This window comes from Scyliorhinus torazame, chromosome 22 (genome assembly GCF_047496885.1).
Source record: "Scyliorhinus torazame isolate Kashiwa2021f chromosome 22, sScyTor2.1, whole genome shotgun sequence".
In the NCBI taxonomy this organism is placed as follows: domain Eukaryota; kingdom Metazoa; phylum Chordata; class Chondrichthyes; order Carcharhiniformes; family Scyliorhinidae; genus Scyliorhinus; species Scyliorhinus torazame.
In genome coordinates, this window is record NC_092728.1 from 107,694,919 (window position 1) to 107,712,806 (window position 17,888).

The 17,888-nt window shown below is 52.0% G+C and overlaps 2 protein-coding genes across 4 annotated transcripts in view; both read right to left on the bottom strand.

Moving 5' to 3' along the window:
• The window catches only part of snapc4 (small nuclear RNA activating complex, polypeptide 4), a 98,896-nt gene extending 82,960 nt beyond the window's left edge, over window positions 1–15,936 (bottom strand). For all 3 annotated transcript variants that reach the window (XM_072488878.1, XM_072488880.1, XM_072488877.1), the window contains exon 1: window positions 15,778–15,936. In XM_072488878.1, the coding sequence (XP_072344979.1) occupies window positions 15,778–15,883 (106 nt within the window). In that variant the 5' untranslated portion in view covers window positions 15,884–15,936. The remainder of the gene's footprint in view (window positions 1–15,777) is intronic.
• Window positions 15,937–17,335: 1,399 nt separating this feature from the next.
• entr1 (endosome associated trafficking regulator 1) overlaps window positions 17,336–17,888 on the bottom strand; it is a 66,239-nt gene continuing 65,686 nt past the window's right edge. Inside the window, exon 8 of the mRNA XM_072487814.1 lies at window positions 17,336–17,399. Within this exon, the coding sequence (XP_072343915.1) occupies window positions 17,336–17,399 (64 nt within the window). The remainder of the gene's footprint in view (window positions 17,400–17,888) is intronic.

Consider the following 17,888-nt stretch of genomic DNA (forward strand, 5'->3'; position numbering starts at 1 on the left):
CAGAGTAAAGCTCCCTCTACACTGTTCCCATCAAACACTCCCAGGACAGGTACAGCACGGGGTTAGATACAGAGTAAAGCTCCCTCTACACTGTCCCCATCAAACCCTCCCAGGACAGGTACAGCATGGGGTTAGATACAGAGTAAAGCTCCCTCTACACTGTCCCCATCAAACACTCCCAGGACAGGTACAGCACGGGGTTAGATACAGAGTAAAGCTACCTCGACACTGTCCCCATCAAACACTCCCAGGACAGGTACAGCACGGGGTTAGATACAGAGTAAAGCTACCTCGACACTGTCCCCATCAAACAATCCCCATCAAACAATCCCAGGACAGGTACAGCACGGGGTTAGATCCAGAGTAAAGCTACCTCGACACTGTCCCCATCAAACACTCCCAGGACAGGTACAGCACGGGGTTAGATACAGAGTAACGCTCCCTCTACACTGTCCCCATCAAACACTCCCAGGACAGGTACAGCACGGGGTTAGATACAGAGTAAAGCTACCTCGACACTGTCCCCATCAAACAATCCCAGGACAGGTACAGCACAGGGTTAGATACAGAGTAAAGCTCCCTCGACACTGTCCCCATCAAACACTCCCAGGACAGGTACAGCACGGGGTTAGATACAGAGTAAAGCTACCTCGACACTGTCCCCATCAAACAGTCCCAGGACAGGTACAGCACAGGGTTAGATACAGAGTAAAGCTCCCTCGACACTGTCCCCATCAAACACTCCCAGGACAGGTACAGCACGGGGTTAGATACAGAGTAAAGCTCCCTCTACACTGTCCCCATCAAACACTCCCAGGACAGGTACAGCACGGGGTTAGATACAGAGTAAAGCTACCTCGACACTGTCCCCATCAAACACTCCCAGGACAGGTACAGCACGGGGTTAGATACAGAGTAAAGCTACCTCGACACTGTCCCCATCAAACACTCCCAGGACAGGTACAACACGGGGTTAGATACAGAGTAAAGCTCCCTCTACACTGTCCCCATCAAACTCTCCCAGGACAGGTACAGCACGGGGTTAGATACAGAGTAAAGCTACCTCGACACTGTCCCCATCAAACACTCCCAGGACAGGTACAACACGGGGTTAGATACAGAGTAAAGCTCCCTCTACACTGTCCCCATCAAACTCTCCCAGGACAGGTACAGCACGGGGTTAGATACAGAGTAAAGCTCCCTCTACACTGTCCCCATCAAACTCTCCCAGGACAGGTACAGCACGGGGTTAGATACAGAGTAAAGCTCCCTCTGCACTGTCCCCATCAAACACTCCCAGGACAGGTACAGCACGGGGTTAGATACAGAGTAAAGCTTCCTCTACACTGTCCCCATCAAACACTCCCAGGACAGGTACAGCACGGGGTTAGATACAGAGTAAAGCTCCCTCTGCACTGTCCCCATCAAACACTCCCAGGACAGGTACAGCACGGGGTTAGATACAGAGTAAAGCTCCCTCTGCACTGTCCCCATCAAACACTCCCAGGACAGGTACAGCACGGGGTTAGATACAGAGTAAAGCTCCCTCTACACTGTCCCCATCAAACACTCCCAGGACAGGTACAGCACAGGGTTAGATACGGAGTAAAGCTCCCTCTACACTGTTCCCATCAAACACTCCCAGGACAGGTACAGCACGGGGATAGATACAGAGTAAAGCTCCCTCTACACTGTCCCCATCAAACACTCCCAGGACAGGTACAGCACGGGGTTAGATACAGAGTAAAGCTCCCTCGACACTATCCCCATTAAACACTCCCAGGACAGGTACAGCACGGGGTTAGATACAGAGTAAAGCTCCCTCTACACTGTCCCCATCAAACACTCCCAGGACAGGTACAGCACGGGGTTAGATACAGAGTAAAGCTCCCTCTACACTGTCCCCATCAAACACTCCCAGGACAGGTACAGCACGGGGTTAGATACAGAGTAAAGCTCCCTCTACACTATCCCCATTAAACACTCGCAGGACAGGTACAGCACGGGGTTAGATACAGAGTAAAGCTCCCTCGACACTGTCCCCATGAAACACTCCCAGGACAGGTACAGCACGGGGTTAGATACAGAGTAAAGCTCCCTCTACACTGTCCCCATCAAACACTCACCGGACAGGTACAGCACGGGGTTAGATACAGAGTAAAGCTCCCTCTGCACTGTCCCCATCAAACACTCCCAGGACAGGTACAGCATGGGGTTAGATACAGAGTAAAGCTCCCTCTACACTATCCCCATTAAACACTCCCAGGACAGGTACAGCACGGGGTTAGATACAGAGTAAAGCTCCCTCTACACTGTTCCCATCAAACACTCCCAGGACAGGTACAGCACGGGGTTAGATACAGAGTAAAGCTCCCTCTACACTGTCCCCATCAAACACTCCCAGGACAGGTACAGCACAGGGTTAGATACGGAGTAAAGCTCCCTCTACACTGTTCCCATCAAACACTCCCAGGACAGGTACAGCACAGGGTTAGATACGGAGTAAAGCTCCCTCCACACTGTTCCCATCAAACACTCCCAGGACAGGTACAGCACGGGGTTAGATACAGAGTAAAGCTCCCTCTACACTATCCCCATTAAACACTCCCAGGACAGGTACAGCACGGGGTTAGATACAGAGTAAAGCTCCCTCTACACTGTCCCCATCAAACACTCCCAGGACAGGTACAGCACGGGGTTAGATACAGAGTAAAGCTCCCTCTACACTGTCCCCATCAAACACTCCCAGGACAGGTACAGCACAGGGTTAGATACGGAGTAAAGCTCCCTCTACACTGTTCCCATCAAACACTCCCAGGACAGGTACAGCACAGGGTTAGATACGGAGTAAAGCTCCCTCTACACTGTTCCCATCAAACACTCCCAGGACAGGTACAGCACGGGGTTAGATACAGAGTAAAGCTCCCTCTACACTGTCCCCATCAAACACTCCCAGGACAGGTACAGCACGGGGTTAGATACAGAGTAAAGCTCCCTCTACACTGTCCCCATCAAACACTCCCAGGACAGGTACAGCACGGGGTTAGATACAGAGTAAAGCTCCCTCACACTGTCCCCATCAAACACTCCCAGGACAGGTACAGCACGGGGTTAGATACAGAGTAAAGCTCTCTCTACACTGTCCCCATCAAACACTCCCAGGACAGGTACAGCACGGGGTTAGATACAGAGTAAAGCTCCCTCTACACTGTCCCCATCAAACACTCCCAGGACAGGTACAGCACGGGGTTAGATACAGAGTAAAGCTACCTCGACACTGTCCCCATCAAACACTCCCAGGACAGGTACAGCACGGGGTTAGATACAGAGTAAAGCTCCCTCTACACTGTTCCCATCAAACACTCCCAGGACAGGTACAGCACGGGGTTAGATACAGAGTAAAGCTCCCTCTACACTGTCCCCATCAAACACTCCCAGGACAGGTACAGCACAGGGTTAGATACGGAGTAAAGCTCCCTCTAGACTGTTCCCATCAAACACTCCCAGGACAGGTACAGCACAGGGTTAGATACGGAGTAAAGCTCCCTCTACACTGTTCCCATCAAACACTCCCAGGACAGGTACAGCACGGGGTTAGATACAGAGTAAAGCTCCCTCTACACTATCCCCATTAAACACTCCCAGGACAGGTACAGCACGGGGTTAGATACAGAGTAAAGCTCCCTCTACACTGTCCCCATAAAACACTCCCAGGACAGGTACAGCACGGGGTTAGATACAGAGTAAAGCTCCCTCTACACTGTCCCCATCAAACACTCCCAGGACAGGTACAGCACAGGGTTAGATACGGAGTAAAGCTCCCTCTACACTGTTCCCATCAAACACTCCCAGGACAGGTACAGCACAGGGTTAGATACGGAGTAAAGCTCCCTCTACACTGTTCCCATCAAACACTCCCAGGACAGGTACAGCACGGGGTTAGATACAGAGTAAAGCTCCCTCTACACTGTCCCCATCAAACACTCCCAGGACAGGTACAGCACGGGGTTAGATACAGAGTAAAGCTCCCTCTACACTGTCCCCATCAAACACTCCCAGGACAGGTACAGCACGGGGTTAGATACAGAGTAAAGCTCCCTCACACTGTCCCCATCAAACACTCCCAGGACAGGTACAGCACGGGGTTAGATACAGAGTAAAGCTCTCTCTACACTGTCCCCATCAAACACTCCCAGGACAGGTACAGCACGGGGTTAGATACAGAGTAAAGCTCCCTCTACACTGTCCCCATCAAACACTCCCAGGACAGGTACAGCACGGGGTTAGATACAGAGTAAAGCTACCTCGACACTGTCCCCATCAAACACTCCCAGGACAGGTACAGCACGGGGTTAGATACAGAGTAAAGCTCCCTCTACACTGTTCCCATCAAACACTCCCAGGACAGGTACAGCACGGGGTTAGATACAGAGTAAAGCTCCCTCTACACTGTCCCCATCAAACACTCCCAGGACAGGTGCAGCACGGGGTTAGATACAGAGTAAAGCTTCCTCCACACTGTCCCCATCAAACACTCCCAGGACAGGTACAGCACGGAGTTAGATACAGAGTAAAGCTCCCTCTACACTGTCCCCATCAAACACTCCCAGGACAGGTACAGCACGGGGTTAGATACAGAGTACAGCTCCCTCTACACTGTCCCCATCAAACACTCCCAGGACAGGTACAGCACGGGGTTAGATACAGAGTAAATCTCCCTCTACACTGTCCCCATCAACACTCCCAGGACAGGTACAGCACGGGGATAGATACAGAGTAAAGCTCCCTCTACACTGTCCCCATCAAACACTCCCAGGACAGGTACAGCACGGGGTTAGATACAGAGTAAAGCTACCTCGACACTGTCCCCATCAAACACTCCCAGGACAGGTACAGCACGGGGTTAGATACAGAGTAAAGCTACCTCGACACTGTCCCCATCAAACAATCCCCATCAAACAATCCCAGGACAGGTACAGCACGGGGTTAGATCCAGAGTAAAGCTACCTCGACACTGTCCCCATCAAACACTCCCAGGACAGGTACAGCACGGGGTTAGATACAGAGTAAAGCTTCCTCTACACTGTCCCCATCAAACACTCCCAGGACAGGTACAGCACGGGGTTAGATACAGAGTAAAGCTCCCTCTGCACTGTCCCCATCAAACACTCCCAGGACAGGTACAGCACGGGGTTAGATACAGAGTAAAGCTACCTCGACACTGTCCCCATCAAACGCTCCCAGGACAGGTACAACACGGGGTTAGATACAGAGTAAAGCTCCCTCTACACTGTCCCCATCAAACTCTCCCAGGACAGGTACAGCACGGGGTTAGATACAGAGTAAAGCTACCTCGACACTGTCCCCATCAAACACTCCCAGGACAGGTACAACACGGGGTTAGATACAGAGTAAAGCTCCCTCTACACTGTCCCCATCAAACTCTCCCAGGACAGGTACAGCACGGGGTTAGATACAGAGTAAAGCTCCCTCTACACTGTCCCCATCAAACTCTCCCAGGACAGGTACAGCACGGGGTTAGATACAGAGTAAAGCTCCCTCTACACTGTCCCCATCAAACACTCCCAGGACAGGTACAGCACGGGGTTAGATACAGAGTAAAGCTTCCTCTACACTGTCCCCATCAAACACTCCCAGGACAGGTACAGCACGGGGTTAGATACAGAGTAAAGCTCCCTCTGCACTGTCCCCATCAAACACTCCCAGGACAGGTACAGCACGGGGTTAGATACAGAGTAAAGCTCCCTCTGCACTGTCCCCATCAAACACTCCCAGGACAGGTACAGCACGGGGTTAGATACAGAGTAAAGCTCCCTCTACACCGTCCCCATCAAACACTCCCAGGACAGGTGCAGCACGGGGTTAGATACAGAGTAAAGCTTCCTCCACACTGTCCCCATCAAACACTCCCAGGACAGGTACAGCACGGAGTTAGATACAGAGTAAAGCTCCCTCTACACTGTCCCCATCAAACACTCCCAGGACAGGTACAGCACGGGGTTAGATACAGAGTACAGCTCCCTCTACACTGTCCCCATCAAACACTCCCAGGACAGGTACAGCACGGGGTTAGATACAGAGTAAAGCTCCCTCTACACTGTTCCCATCAAACACTCCCAGGACAGGTACAGCACGGGGTTAGATACAGAGTAAAGCTCCCTCTACACTGTCCCCATCAAACACTCCCAGGACAGGGACAGCACAGGGTTAGATACGGAGTAAAGCACCCTCTACACTGTTCCCATCAAACACTCCCAGGACAGGTACAGCACAGGGTTAGATACGGAGTAAAGCTCCCTCTACACTGTTCCCATCAAACACTCCCAGGACAGGTACAGCACGGGGTTAGATACAGAGTAAAGCTCCCTCTACACTGTCCCCATCAAACACTCCCAGGACAGGTACAGCACGGGGTTAGATACAGAGTAAAGCTACCTCGACACTGTCCCCATCAAACACTCCCAGGACAGGTACAGCACGGGGTTAGATACAGAGTAAAGCTACCTCGACACTGTCCCCATCAAACGCTCCCAGGACAGGTACAACACGGGGTTAGATACAGAGTAAAGCTCCCTCTACACTGTCCCCATCAAACTCTCCCAGGACAGGTACAGCACGGGGTTAGATACAGAGTAAAGCTCCCTCGACACTGTCCCCATCAAACACTCCCAGGACAGGTACAGCACGGGGTTAGATACAGAGTAAAGCTCCCTCTACACTGTCCCCATCAAACACTCCCAGGACAGGTACAGCACGGGGTTAGATACAGAGTAAAGCTACCTCGACACTGTCCCCATCAAACACTCCCAGGACAGGTACAGCACGGGGTTAGATACAGAGTAAAGCTACCTCGACACTGTCCCCATCAAACGCTCCCAGGACAGGTACAACACGGGGTTAGATACAGAGTAAAGCTCCCTCTACACTGTCCCCATCAAACTCTCCCAGGACAGGTACAGCACGGGGTTAGATACAGAGTAAAGCTACCTCGACACTGTCCCCATCAAACACTCCCAGGACAGGTACAACACGGGGTTAGATACAGAGTAAAGCTCCCTCTACACTGTCCCCATCAAACTCTCCCAGGACAGGTACAGCACGGGGTTAGATACAGAGTAAAGCTCCCTCTACACTGTCCCCATCAAACACTCCCAGGACAGGTACAGCACGGGGTTAGATACAGAGTAAAGCTTCCTCTACACTGTCCCCATCAAACACTCCCAGGACAGGTACAGCACGGGGTTAGATACAGAGTAAAGCTCCCTCTGCACTGTCCCCATCAAACACTCCCAGGACAGGTACAGCACGGGGTTAGATACAGAGTAAAGCTCCCTCTGCACTGTCCCCATCAAACACTCCCAGGACAGGTACAGCACGGGGTTAGATACAGAGTAAAGCTCCCTCTACACCGTCCCCATCAAACACTCCCAGGACAGGTGCAGCACGGGGTTAGATACAGAGTAAAGCTTCCTCCACACTGTCCCCATCAAACACTCCCAGGACAGGTACAGCACGGAGTTAGATACAGAGTAAAGCTCCCTCTACACTGTCCCCATCAAACACTCCCAGGACAGGTACAGCACGGGGTTAGATACAGAGTACAGCTCCCTCTACACTGTCCCCATCAAACACTCCCAGGACAGGTACAGCACGGGGTTAGATACAGAGTAAATCTCCCTCTACACTGTCCCCATCAACACTCCCAGGACAGGTACAGCACGGGGATAGATACAGAGTAAAGCTCCCTCTACACTGTCCCCATCAAACACTCCCAGGACAGGTACAGCACGGGGTTAGATACAGAGTAAAGCTCCCTCTACACTGTCCCCATCAAACACTCCCAGGACAGGTACAGCACGGGGTTAGATACAGAGTAAAGCTCCCTCTACACCGTCCCCATCAAACACTCCCAGGACAGGTGCAGCACGGGGTTAGATACAGAGTAAATCTCCCTCTACACTGTCCCCATCAACACTCCCAGGACAGGTACAGCACGGGGATAGATACAGAGTAAAGCTCCCTCTACACTGTCCCCATCAAACACTCCCAGGACAGGTACAGCACGGGGTTAGATACAGAGTAAAGCTCCCTCTACACTGTCCCCATCAAACACTCCCAGGACAGGTACAGCACGGGGTTAGATACAGAATAAAGCTCCCTCTACACTGTCCCCATCAAACACTCCCAGGACAGGTACAGCACGGGGTTAGATACAGAGTAAAGCTCCCTCTACACTGTTCCCATCAAACACTCCCAGGACAGGTACAGCACGGGGTTAGATACAGAGTAAAGCTCCCTCTACACTGTCCCCATCAAACCCTCCCAGGACAGGTACAGCATGGGGTTAGATACAGAGTAAAGCTCCCTCTACACTGTCCCCATCAAACACTCCCAGGACAGGTACAGCACGGGGTTAGATACAGAGTAAAGCTACCTCGACACTGTCCCCATCAAACACTCCCAGGACAGGTACAGCACGGGGTTAGATACAGAGTAAAGCTACCTCGACACTGTCCCCATCAAACAATCCCCATCAAACAATCCCAGGACAGGTACAGCACGGGGTTAGATCCAGAGTAAAGCTACCTCGACACTGTCCCCATCAAACACTCCCAGGACAGGTACAGCACGGGGTTAGATACAGAGTAAAGCTACCTCGACACTGTCCCCATCAAACACTCCCAGGACAGGTACAGCACGGGGTTAGATACAGAGTAAAGCTCCCTCTACACTGTTCCCATCAAACACTCCCAGGACAGGTACAGCACGGGGTTAGATACAGAGTAAAGCTCCCTCTACACTGTCCCCATCAAACACTCCCAGGACAGGGACAGCACAGGGTTAGATACGGAGTAAAGCACCCTCTACACTGTTCCCATCAAACACTCCCAGGACAGGTACAGCACAGGGTTAGATACGGAGTAAAGCTCCCTCTACACTGTTCCCATCAAACACTCCCAGGACAGGTACAGCACGGGGTTAGATACAGAGTAAAGCTCCCTCTACACTGTCCCCATCAAACACTCCCAGGACAGGTACAGCACGGGGTTAGATACAGAGTAAAGCTACCTCGACACTGTCCCCATCAAACACTCCCAGGACAGGTACAGCACGGGGTTAGATACAGAGTAAAGCTACCTCGACACTGTCCCCATCAAACGCTCCCAGGACAGGTACAACACGGGGTTAGATACAGAGTAAAGCTCCCTCTACACTGTCCCCATCAAACTCTCCCAGGACAGGTACAGCACGGGGTTAGATACAGAGTAAAGCTCCCTCGACACTGTCCCCATCAAACACTCCCAGGACAGGTACAGCACGGGGTTAGATACAGAGTAAAGCTCCCTCTACACTGTCCCCATCAAACACTCCCAGGACAGGTACAGCACGGGGTTAGATACAGAGTAAAGCTACCTCGACACTGTCCCCATCAAACACTCCCAGGACAGGTACAGCACGGGGTTAGATACAGAGTAAAGCTACCTCGACACTGTCCCCATCAAACGCTCCCAGGACAGGTACAACACGGGGTTAGATACAGAGTAAAGCTCCCTCTACACTGTCCCCATCAAACTCTCCCAGGACAGGTACAGCACGGGGTTAGATACAGAGTAAAGCTACCTCGACACTGTCCCCATCAAACACTCCCAGGACAGGTACAACACGGGGTTAGATACAGAGTAAAGCTCCCTCTACACTGTCCCCATCAAACTCTCCCAGGACAGGTACAGCACGGGGTTAGATACAGAGTAAAGCTCCCTCTACACTGTCCCCATCAAACACTCCCAGGACAGGTACAGCACGGGGTTAGATACAGAGTAAAGCTTCCTCTACACTGTCCCCATCAAACACTCCCAGGACAGGTACAGCACGGGGTTAGATACAGAGTAAAGCTCCCTCTGCACTGTCCCCATCAAACACTCCCAGGACAGGTACAGCACGGGGTTAGATACAGAGTAAAGCTCCCTCTGCACTGTCCCCATCAAACACTCCCAGGACAGGTACAGCACGGGGTTAGATACAGAGTAAAGCTCCCTCTACACCGTCCCCATCAAACACTCCCAGGACAGGTGCAGCACGGGGTTAGATACAGAGTAAAGCTTCCTCCACACTGTCCCCATCAAACACTCCCAGGACAGGTACAGCACGGAGTTAGATACAGAGTAAAGCTCCCTCTACACTGTCCCCATCAAACACTCCCAGGACAGGTACAGCACGGGGTTAGATACAGAGTACAGCTCCCTCTACACTGTCCCCATCAAACACTCCCAGGACAGGTACAGCACGGGGTTAGATACAGAGTAAATCTCCCTCTACACTGTCCCCATCAACACTCCCAGGACAGGTACAGCACGGGGATAGATACAGAGTAAAGCTCCCTCTACACTGTCCCCATCAAACACTCCCAGGACAGGTACAGCACGGGGTTAGATACAGAGTAAAGCTCCCTCTACACTGTCCCCATCAAACACTCCCAGGACAGGTACAGCACGGGGTTAGATACAGAGTAAAGCTCCCTCTACACCGTCCCCATCAAACACTCCCAGGACAGGTGCAGCACGGGGTTAGATACAGAGTAAATCTCCCTCTACACTGTCCCCATCAACACTCCCAGGACAGGTACAGCACGGGGATAGATACAGAGTAAAGCTCCCTCTACACTGTCCCCATCAAACACTCCCAGGACAGGTACAGCACGGGGTTAGATACAGAGTAAAGCTCCCTCTACACTGTCCCCATCAAACACTCCCAGGACAGGTACAGCACGGGGTTAGATACAGAATAAAGCTCCCTCTACACTGTCCCCATCAAACACTCCCAGGACAGGTACAGCACGGGGTTAGATACAGAGTAAAGCTCCCTCTACACTGTTCCCATCAAACACTCCCAGGACAGGTACAGCACGGGGTTAGATACAGAGTAAAGCTCCCTCTACACTGTCCCCATCAAACCCTCCCAGGACAGGTACAGCATGGGGTTAGATACAGAGTAAAGCTCCCTCTACACTGTCCCCATCAAACACTCCCAGGACAGGTACAGCACGGGGTTAGATACAGAGTAAAGCTACCTCGACACTGTCCCCATCAAACACTCCCAGGACAGGTACAGCACGGGGTTAGATACAGAGTAAAGCTACCTCGACACTGTCCCCATCAAACAATCCCCATCAAACAATCCCAGGACAGGTACAGCACGGGGTTAGATCCAGAGTAAAGCTACCTCGACACTGTCCCCATCAAACACTCCCAGGACAGGTACAGCACGGGGTTAGATACAGAGTAACGCTCCCTCTACACTGTCCCCATCAAACACTCCCAGGACAGGTACAGCACGGGGTTAGATACAGAGTAAAGCTACCTCGACACTGTCCCCATCAAACAATCCCAGGACAGGTACAGCACGGAGTTAGATACAGAGTAAAGCTCCCTCTACACTGTCCCCATCAAACACTCCCAGGACAGGTACAGCACGGGGTTAGATACAGAGTACAGCTCCCTCTACACTGTCCCCATCAAACACTCCCAGGACAGGTACAGCACGGGGATAGATACAGAGTAAAGCTCCCTCTACACTGTCCCCATCAAACACTCCCAGGACAGGTACAGCACGGGGTTAGATACAGAGTAAAGCTCCCTCTACACTGTCCCCATCAAACACTCCCAGGACAGGTACAGCACGGGGTTAGATACAGAATAAAGCTCCCTCTACACTGTCCCCATCAAACACTCCCAGGACAGGTACAGCACGGGGTTAGATACAGAGTAAAGCTCCCTCTACACTGTTCCCATCAAACACTCCCAGGACAGGTACAGCACGGGGTTAGATACAGAGTAAAGCTCCCTCTACACTGTCCCCATCAAACACTCCCAGGACAGGTACAGCACAGGGTTAGATACGGAGTAAAGCTCCCTCTACACTGTTCCCATCAAACACTCCCAGGACAGGTACAGCACGGGGATAGATACAGAGTAAAGCTCCCTCTACACTGTCCCCATCAAACACTCCCAGGACAGGTACAGCACGGGGTTAGATACAGAGTAAAGCTCCCTCTACACTATCCCCATTAAACACTCCCAGGACAGGTACAGCACGGGGTTAGATACAGAGTAAAGCTCCCTCTACACTGTCCCCATCAAACACTCCCAGGACAGGTACAGCACGGGGTTAGATACAGAGTAAAGCTCCCTCTACACTGTCCCCATCAAACACTCCCAGGACAGGTACAGCACGGGGTTAGATACAGAGTAAAGCTCCCTCTACACTATCCCCATTAAACACTCGCAGGACAGGTACAGCACGGGGTTAGATACAGAGTAAAGCTCCCTCGACACTGTCCCCATCAAACACTCCCAGGACAGGTACAGCACGGGGTTAGATACAGAGTAAAGCTCCCTCTACACTGTCCCCATCAAACACTCCCAGGACAGGTACAGCACGGGGTTAGATACAGAGTAAAGCTCCCTCTGCACTGTCCCCATCAAACACTCCCAGGACAGGTACAGCATGGGGTTAGATACAGAGTAAAGCTCCCTCTACACTATCCCCATTAAACACTCCCAGGACAGGTACAGCACGGGGTTAGATACAGAGTAAAGCTCCCTCTACACTGTTCCCATCAAACACTCCCAGGACAGGTACAGCACGGGGTTAGATACAGAGTAAAGCTCCCTCTACACTGTCCCCATCAAACACTCCCAGGACAGGTACAGCACAGGGTTAGATACGGAGTAAAGCTCCCTCTACACTGTTCCCATCAAACACTCCCAGGACAGGTACAGCACAGGGTTAGATACGGAGTAAAGCTCCCTCTACACTGTTCCCATCAAACACTCCCAGGACAGGTACAGCACGGGGTTAGATACAGAGTAAAGCTCCCTCTACACTATCCCCATTAAACACTCCCAGGACAGGTACAGCACGGGGTTAGATACAGAGTAAAGCTCCCTCTACACTGTCCCCATCAAACACTCCCAGGACAGGTACAGCACAGGGTTAGATACGGAGTAAAGCTCCCTCTACACTGTTCCCATCAAACACTCCCAGGACAGGTACAGCACGGGGTTAGATACAGAGTAAAGCTCCCTCACACTGTCCCCATCAAACACTCCCAGGACAGGTACAGCACGGGGTTAGATACAGAGTAAAGCTCTCTCTACACTGTCCCCATCAAACACTCCCAGGACAGGTACAGCACGGGGTTAGATACAGAGTAAAGCTCTCTCTACACTGTCCCCATCAAACACTCCCAGGACAGGTACAGCACAGGGTTAGATACGGAGTAAAGCTCCCTCTACACTGTTCCCATCAAACACTCCCAGGACAGGTACAGCACAGGGTTAGATACGGAGTAAAGCTCCCTCTACACTGTTCCCATCAAACACTCCCAGGACAGGTACAGCACGGGGTTAGATACAGAGTAAAGCTCCCTCTACACTATCCCCATTAAACACTCCCAGGACAGGTACAGCACGGGGTTAGATACAGAGTAAAGCTCCCTCTACACTGTCCCCATCAAACACTCCCAGGACAGGTACAGCACGGGGTTAGATACAGAGTAAAGCTCCCTCTACACTGTCCCCATCAAACACTCCCAGGACAGGTACAGCACGGGGTTAGATACAGAGTAAAGCTCCCTCTACACTGTTCCCATCAAACACTCCCAGGACAGGTACAGCACAGGGTTAGATACGGAGTAAAGCTCCCTCTACACTGTTCCCATCAAACACTCCCAGGACAGGTACAGCACGGGGTTAGATACAGAGTAAAGCTCCCTCTACACTATCCCCATTAAACACTCCCAGGACAGGTACAGCACGGGGTTAGATACAGAGTAAAGCTCCCTCTCTACTGTCCCCATTAAACACTCCCAGGACAGGTACAGCACGGGGTTAGATACAGAGTAAAGCTCCCTCTACACTATCCCCATTAAACACTCCCAGGACAGGTACAGCACGGGGTTAGATACAGAGTAAAGCTCCCTCTACACTGTCCCCATCAAACACTCCCAGGACAGGTACAGCACGGGGTTAGATACAGAGTAAAGCTCCCTCTCTACTGTCCCCATCAAACACTCCCAGGACAGGTACAGCACGGGGTTAGATACAGAGTAAAGCTCCCTCTACACTGTCCCCATCAAACACTCCCAGGACAGGTACAGCACGGGGTTAGATACAGAGTAAAGCTCCCTCTACACTGTCCCCATCAAACACTCCCAGGGCAGGTACAGCACAGGGATAGATACAGAGTAAAGCTCCCTCTACACTGTCCCCATCAAACACTCCCAGGACAGGTACAGCACGGGGTTAGATACAGAGTAAAGCTCCCTCTACACTGTCCCCATCAAACACTCCCAGGACAGGTACAGCACGGGGTTAGATACAGAGTAAAGCTCCCTCTACACTGTCCCCATCAAACACTCCCAGGACAGGTACAGCACGGGGTTAGATACAGAGTAAAGCTCCCTCTACACTGTCCCCATCAAACACTCCCAGGGCAGGTACAGCACGGGGATAGATACAGAATAAATCTCCCTCTACACTGTCCCCATCAAACACTCCCAGGACAGGTACAGCACGGGGTTAGATACAGAGTAAAGCTCCCTCTACACTGTCCCCATCAAACACTCCCAGGACAGGTACAGCACGGGGTTAGATACAGAGTAAAGCTCCCTCTACACTGTCCCCATCAAACACTCCCAGGGCAGGTACAGCACGGGGATAGATACAGAATAAATCTCCCTCTACACTGTCCCCATCAAACACTCCCAGGACAGGTACAGCACGGGGTTAGATACAGAGTAAAGCTCCCTCTACACTGTCCCCATCAAACACTCCCAGGACAGGTACAGCACGGGGTTAGATGCAGAGTAAAGCTCCCTCTACACTGACCCCATCAAACACTCCCAGGACAGGTACAGCACGGGGTTAGATACAGAGTAAAGCTCCCTCTACACTGACCCCATCAAACACTCCCAGGACAGGTACAGCACGGGGTTAGATACAGAGTAAAGCTCCCTCTACACTGACCCCATCAAACACTCCCAGGACAGGTACAGCACGGGGTTAGATACAGAGTAAAGCTCCCTCTACACTGTCCCCATCAAACACTCCCAGGACAGGTACAGCACGGGGTTAGATGCAGAGTAAAGCTCCCTCTACACTGACCCCATCAAACACTCCCAGGACAGGTACAGCACGGGGTTAGATACAGAGTAAAGCTCCCTCTACACTGTCCCCATCAAACACTCCCAGGGCAGGTACAGCACGGGGATAGATACAGAATAAATCTCCCTCTACACTGTCCCCATCAAACACTCCCAGGACAGGTACAGCACGGGGTTAGATGCAGAGTAAAGCTCCCTCTACACTGACCCCATCAAACACTCCCAGGACAGGTACAGCACGGGGTTAGATACAGAGTAAAGCTCCCTCTACACTGTCCCCATCAAACACTCCCAGGACAGGTACAGCACGGGGATAGATACAGAATAAATCTCCCTCTACACTGTCCCCATCAAACGCTGGAGCTTCACCATCCTCCTTCCCTACCAATCTCCCGACAGGTTATTCATTGTATATTCTTACCCCAGTCTTGCACCCTCACTCACTGACCCCCCCACCCCCCCCCCCCAAAACAAGGCCGGTCTCTCCCTCCTCTAGACTCCCCTGCCCCCCCCCCCCCCCCCATCTCTCCCCCCACTCACATCTGCCCTACCCGCGCATCTCCCCCTGCTCACTCTCCCTCCTGCCCCCTCACCCTCTCTCTCCGCGCTCACTCCGAGCCGCTGTTCCAGCTCCAGGATCTCGCGGCGGATCCGCTCCCTTTCCGCCTGAAGCGGGTCCGCGCCGCCCGGCGCCGCCATCGGGAAACTGGCGGGAGAGCCGCCGCCGCGGGAAATGGCGGCAGCAGTAAACTGGTCGGCGCCTCCGGGTGACGGGTTTCCGCTTCCGGTCCGCGCGGCCCCGCCCCCAGCGCCTTCTGGGCTTTTTATAGAAAAATGTTTTTATTGATTTTCCCCATTTACGGGGGGGGGGGGGGGGCGGGGTTAATATAAAAATTAAGGAAACCACCCCTCCCCCGACTGACCTCTGCCCCCCCGACTGACCTCTGCCCCCTCCCACTGACCTCTGCTCCCCCGACTGACCTCTGCCCCCTCCCACTGACCACTTCACCACCACAATGCCCCGTACTGACCACTGTATTGCCCCACACAGAGCACTGCACTCACCACCGCGCTGCACCATACTGACCACTGCATTGCGCTGACTACTGCACTGACCACCGACCATGCTACCCCGTATTGACCACTGCACAACCGCACTGCCCCGTATTGACCACTGCACAACCGCACTGCCCCGTATTGACCACTGCACAACCGCACTGCCCCGTATTGACCACTGCACAACCGCACTGCCCCGTATTGACCACTGCGCAACCACACTGCCCCGTATTGACCACTGCGCAACCGCACTGCCCCGTATTGACCACTGCGCAACCGCACTGCCCCGTATTGACCACTGCGCCACTCTGACAGTCAGAGAGATCTAGGTTCACAGGTCACTGAAAGGGGCAACACAGGTGGAGAAGGTAGTCAAGAAGGCATACGGCATGCTTGCCTTCATTGGCCGGGGCATTGAGTATAAGAATTGGCAAGTCATGTTGCAGCTGTACAGAACCTTAGTTAGGCCACACTTGGAGTATAGTGTTCAATTCTGGTCGCCACACTACCAGAAGGATGTGGAGGCTTTGGAGAGGGTGCAGAAGAGCTTTACCAGAATGTTGCCTTGTATGGAGGGCATTAGCTATGAGGAGCGGTTGAATAAACTTGGTTTGTTCTCAATGGAACGAAAGAGGTTGAGGGGCGACCTGATAAGAGGTCTACAAGACAAAATTATGAGGGGCATAGACAGAGTGGATAGTCAGAGGCTTTTCCCCAGGGTAGAGGGGTCAATTACTAGGGGGCATAGGTTTAAGGTGCGAGGGGCAAGGTTTAGAGGAGATGTACGAGGGAATACGAGGGAAGCTTTTTTACACAGAGGGTAGTGGGTGCCTGGAACGCGCTGCCTGAAGATGTGGTGGAAGCAGGGACAAGGGTGACATTTAAAGGGCATCTTGAATAGGGTGGGAATAGAGGGATACGGACCCAGGAAGTGTAGAAGATTGTAGTTTAGTCGGGCAGCATGGTCAGCGCAGGCTTGGAGGGCCGAAGGGCCTGTTCCTGTGCTGTACTTTTCTTTGTTCTTTTGTTGTTTGTACTGACCACTGCGCTGCCCCATACTGACCACTGCGTTGCCCTGAGCATCAATATTGTCCATTATAGTCTTTCCCAACTTCTCACAGCCATGACAAAGTCTCTGCAATCACATTTTCTCTTCCCGCTACATGTATAATTTTGATGTTAAATGGTTGCAGCAATAAATGGTCTGGCATTTCCATCTTGGGTGGTACTCTTTCAGAGGATGGTGCAGTCTCGATGGGCCGAATGGCCTCCTTCTTCACTGTAGGGATTCTATGAAACAATGTTTCTTGAGGCTGCTTTGAGTCAGTGTTGAGCTCCATTGAGACCAAAGAACCAGCGAGACTGAGAATACTGACGTGTGTGGAGCTGGCGATGGGGACGGTGCAGAGGTTCACAGGAAACCATCAACCCTGCATCCACAAGGTTCTTTTATTGAAAATTAATTCCAAGTCAGTTCAGTTATTCCAGTATATTATACAAATTCTGAAGTTCACATCTCAATACTTTTAAAAATATAATTTAGCTTAAATTGGGTGATCGATAACTCAATCAAAATCCACATGATTCTTTTCAGGTGATATTTTACAGCATTTACTGGGGAGGCCCTTATTCTCCAGAATCATAGACA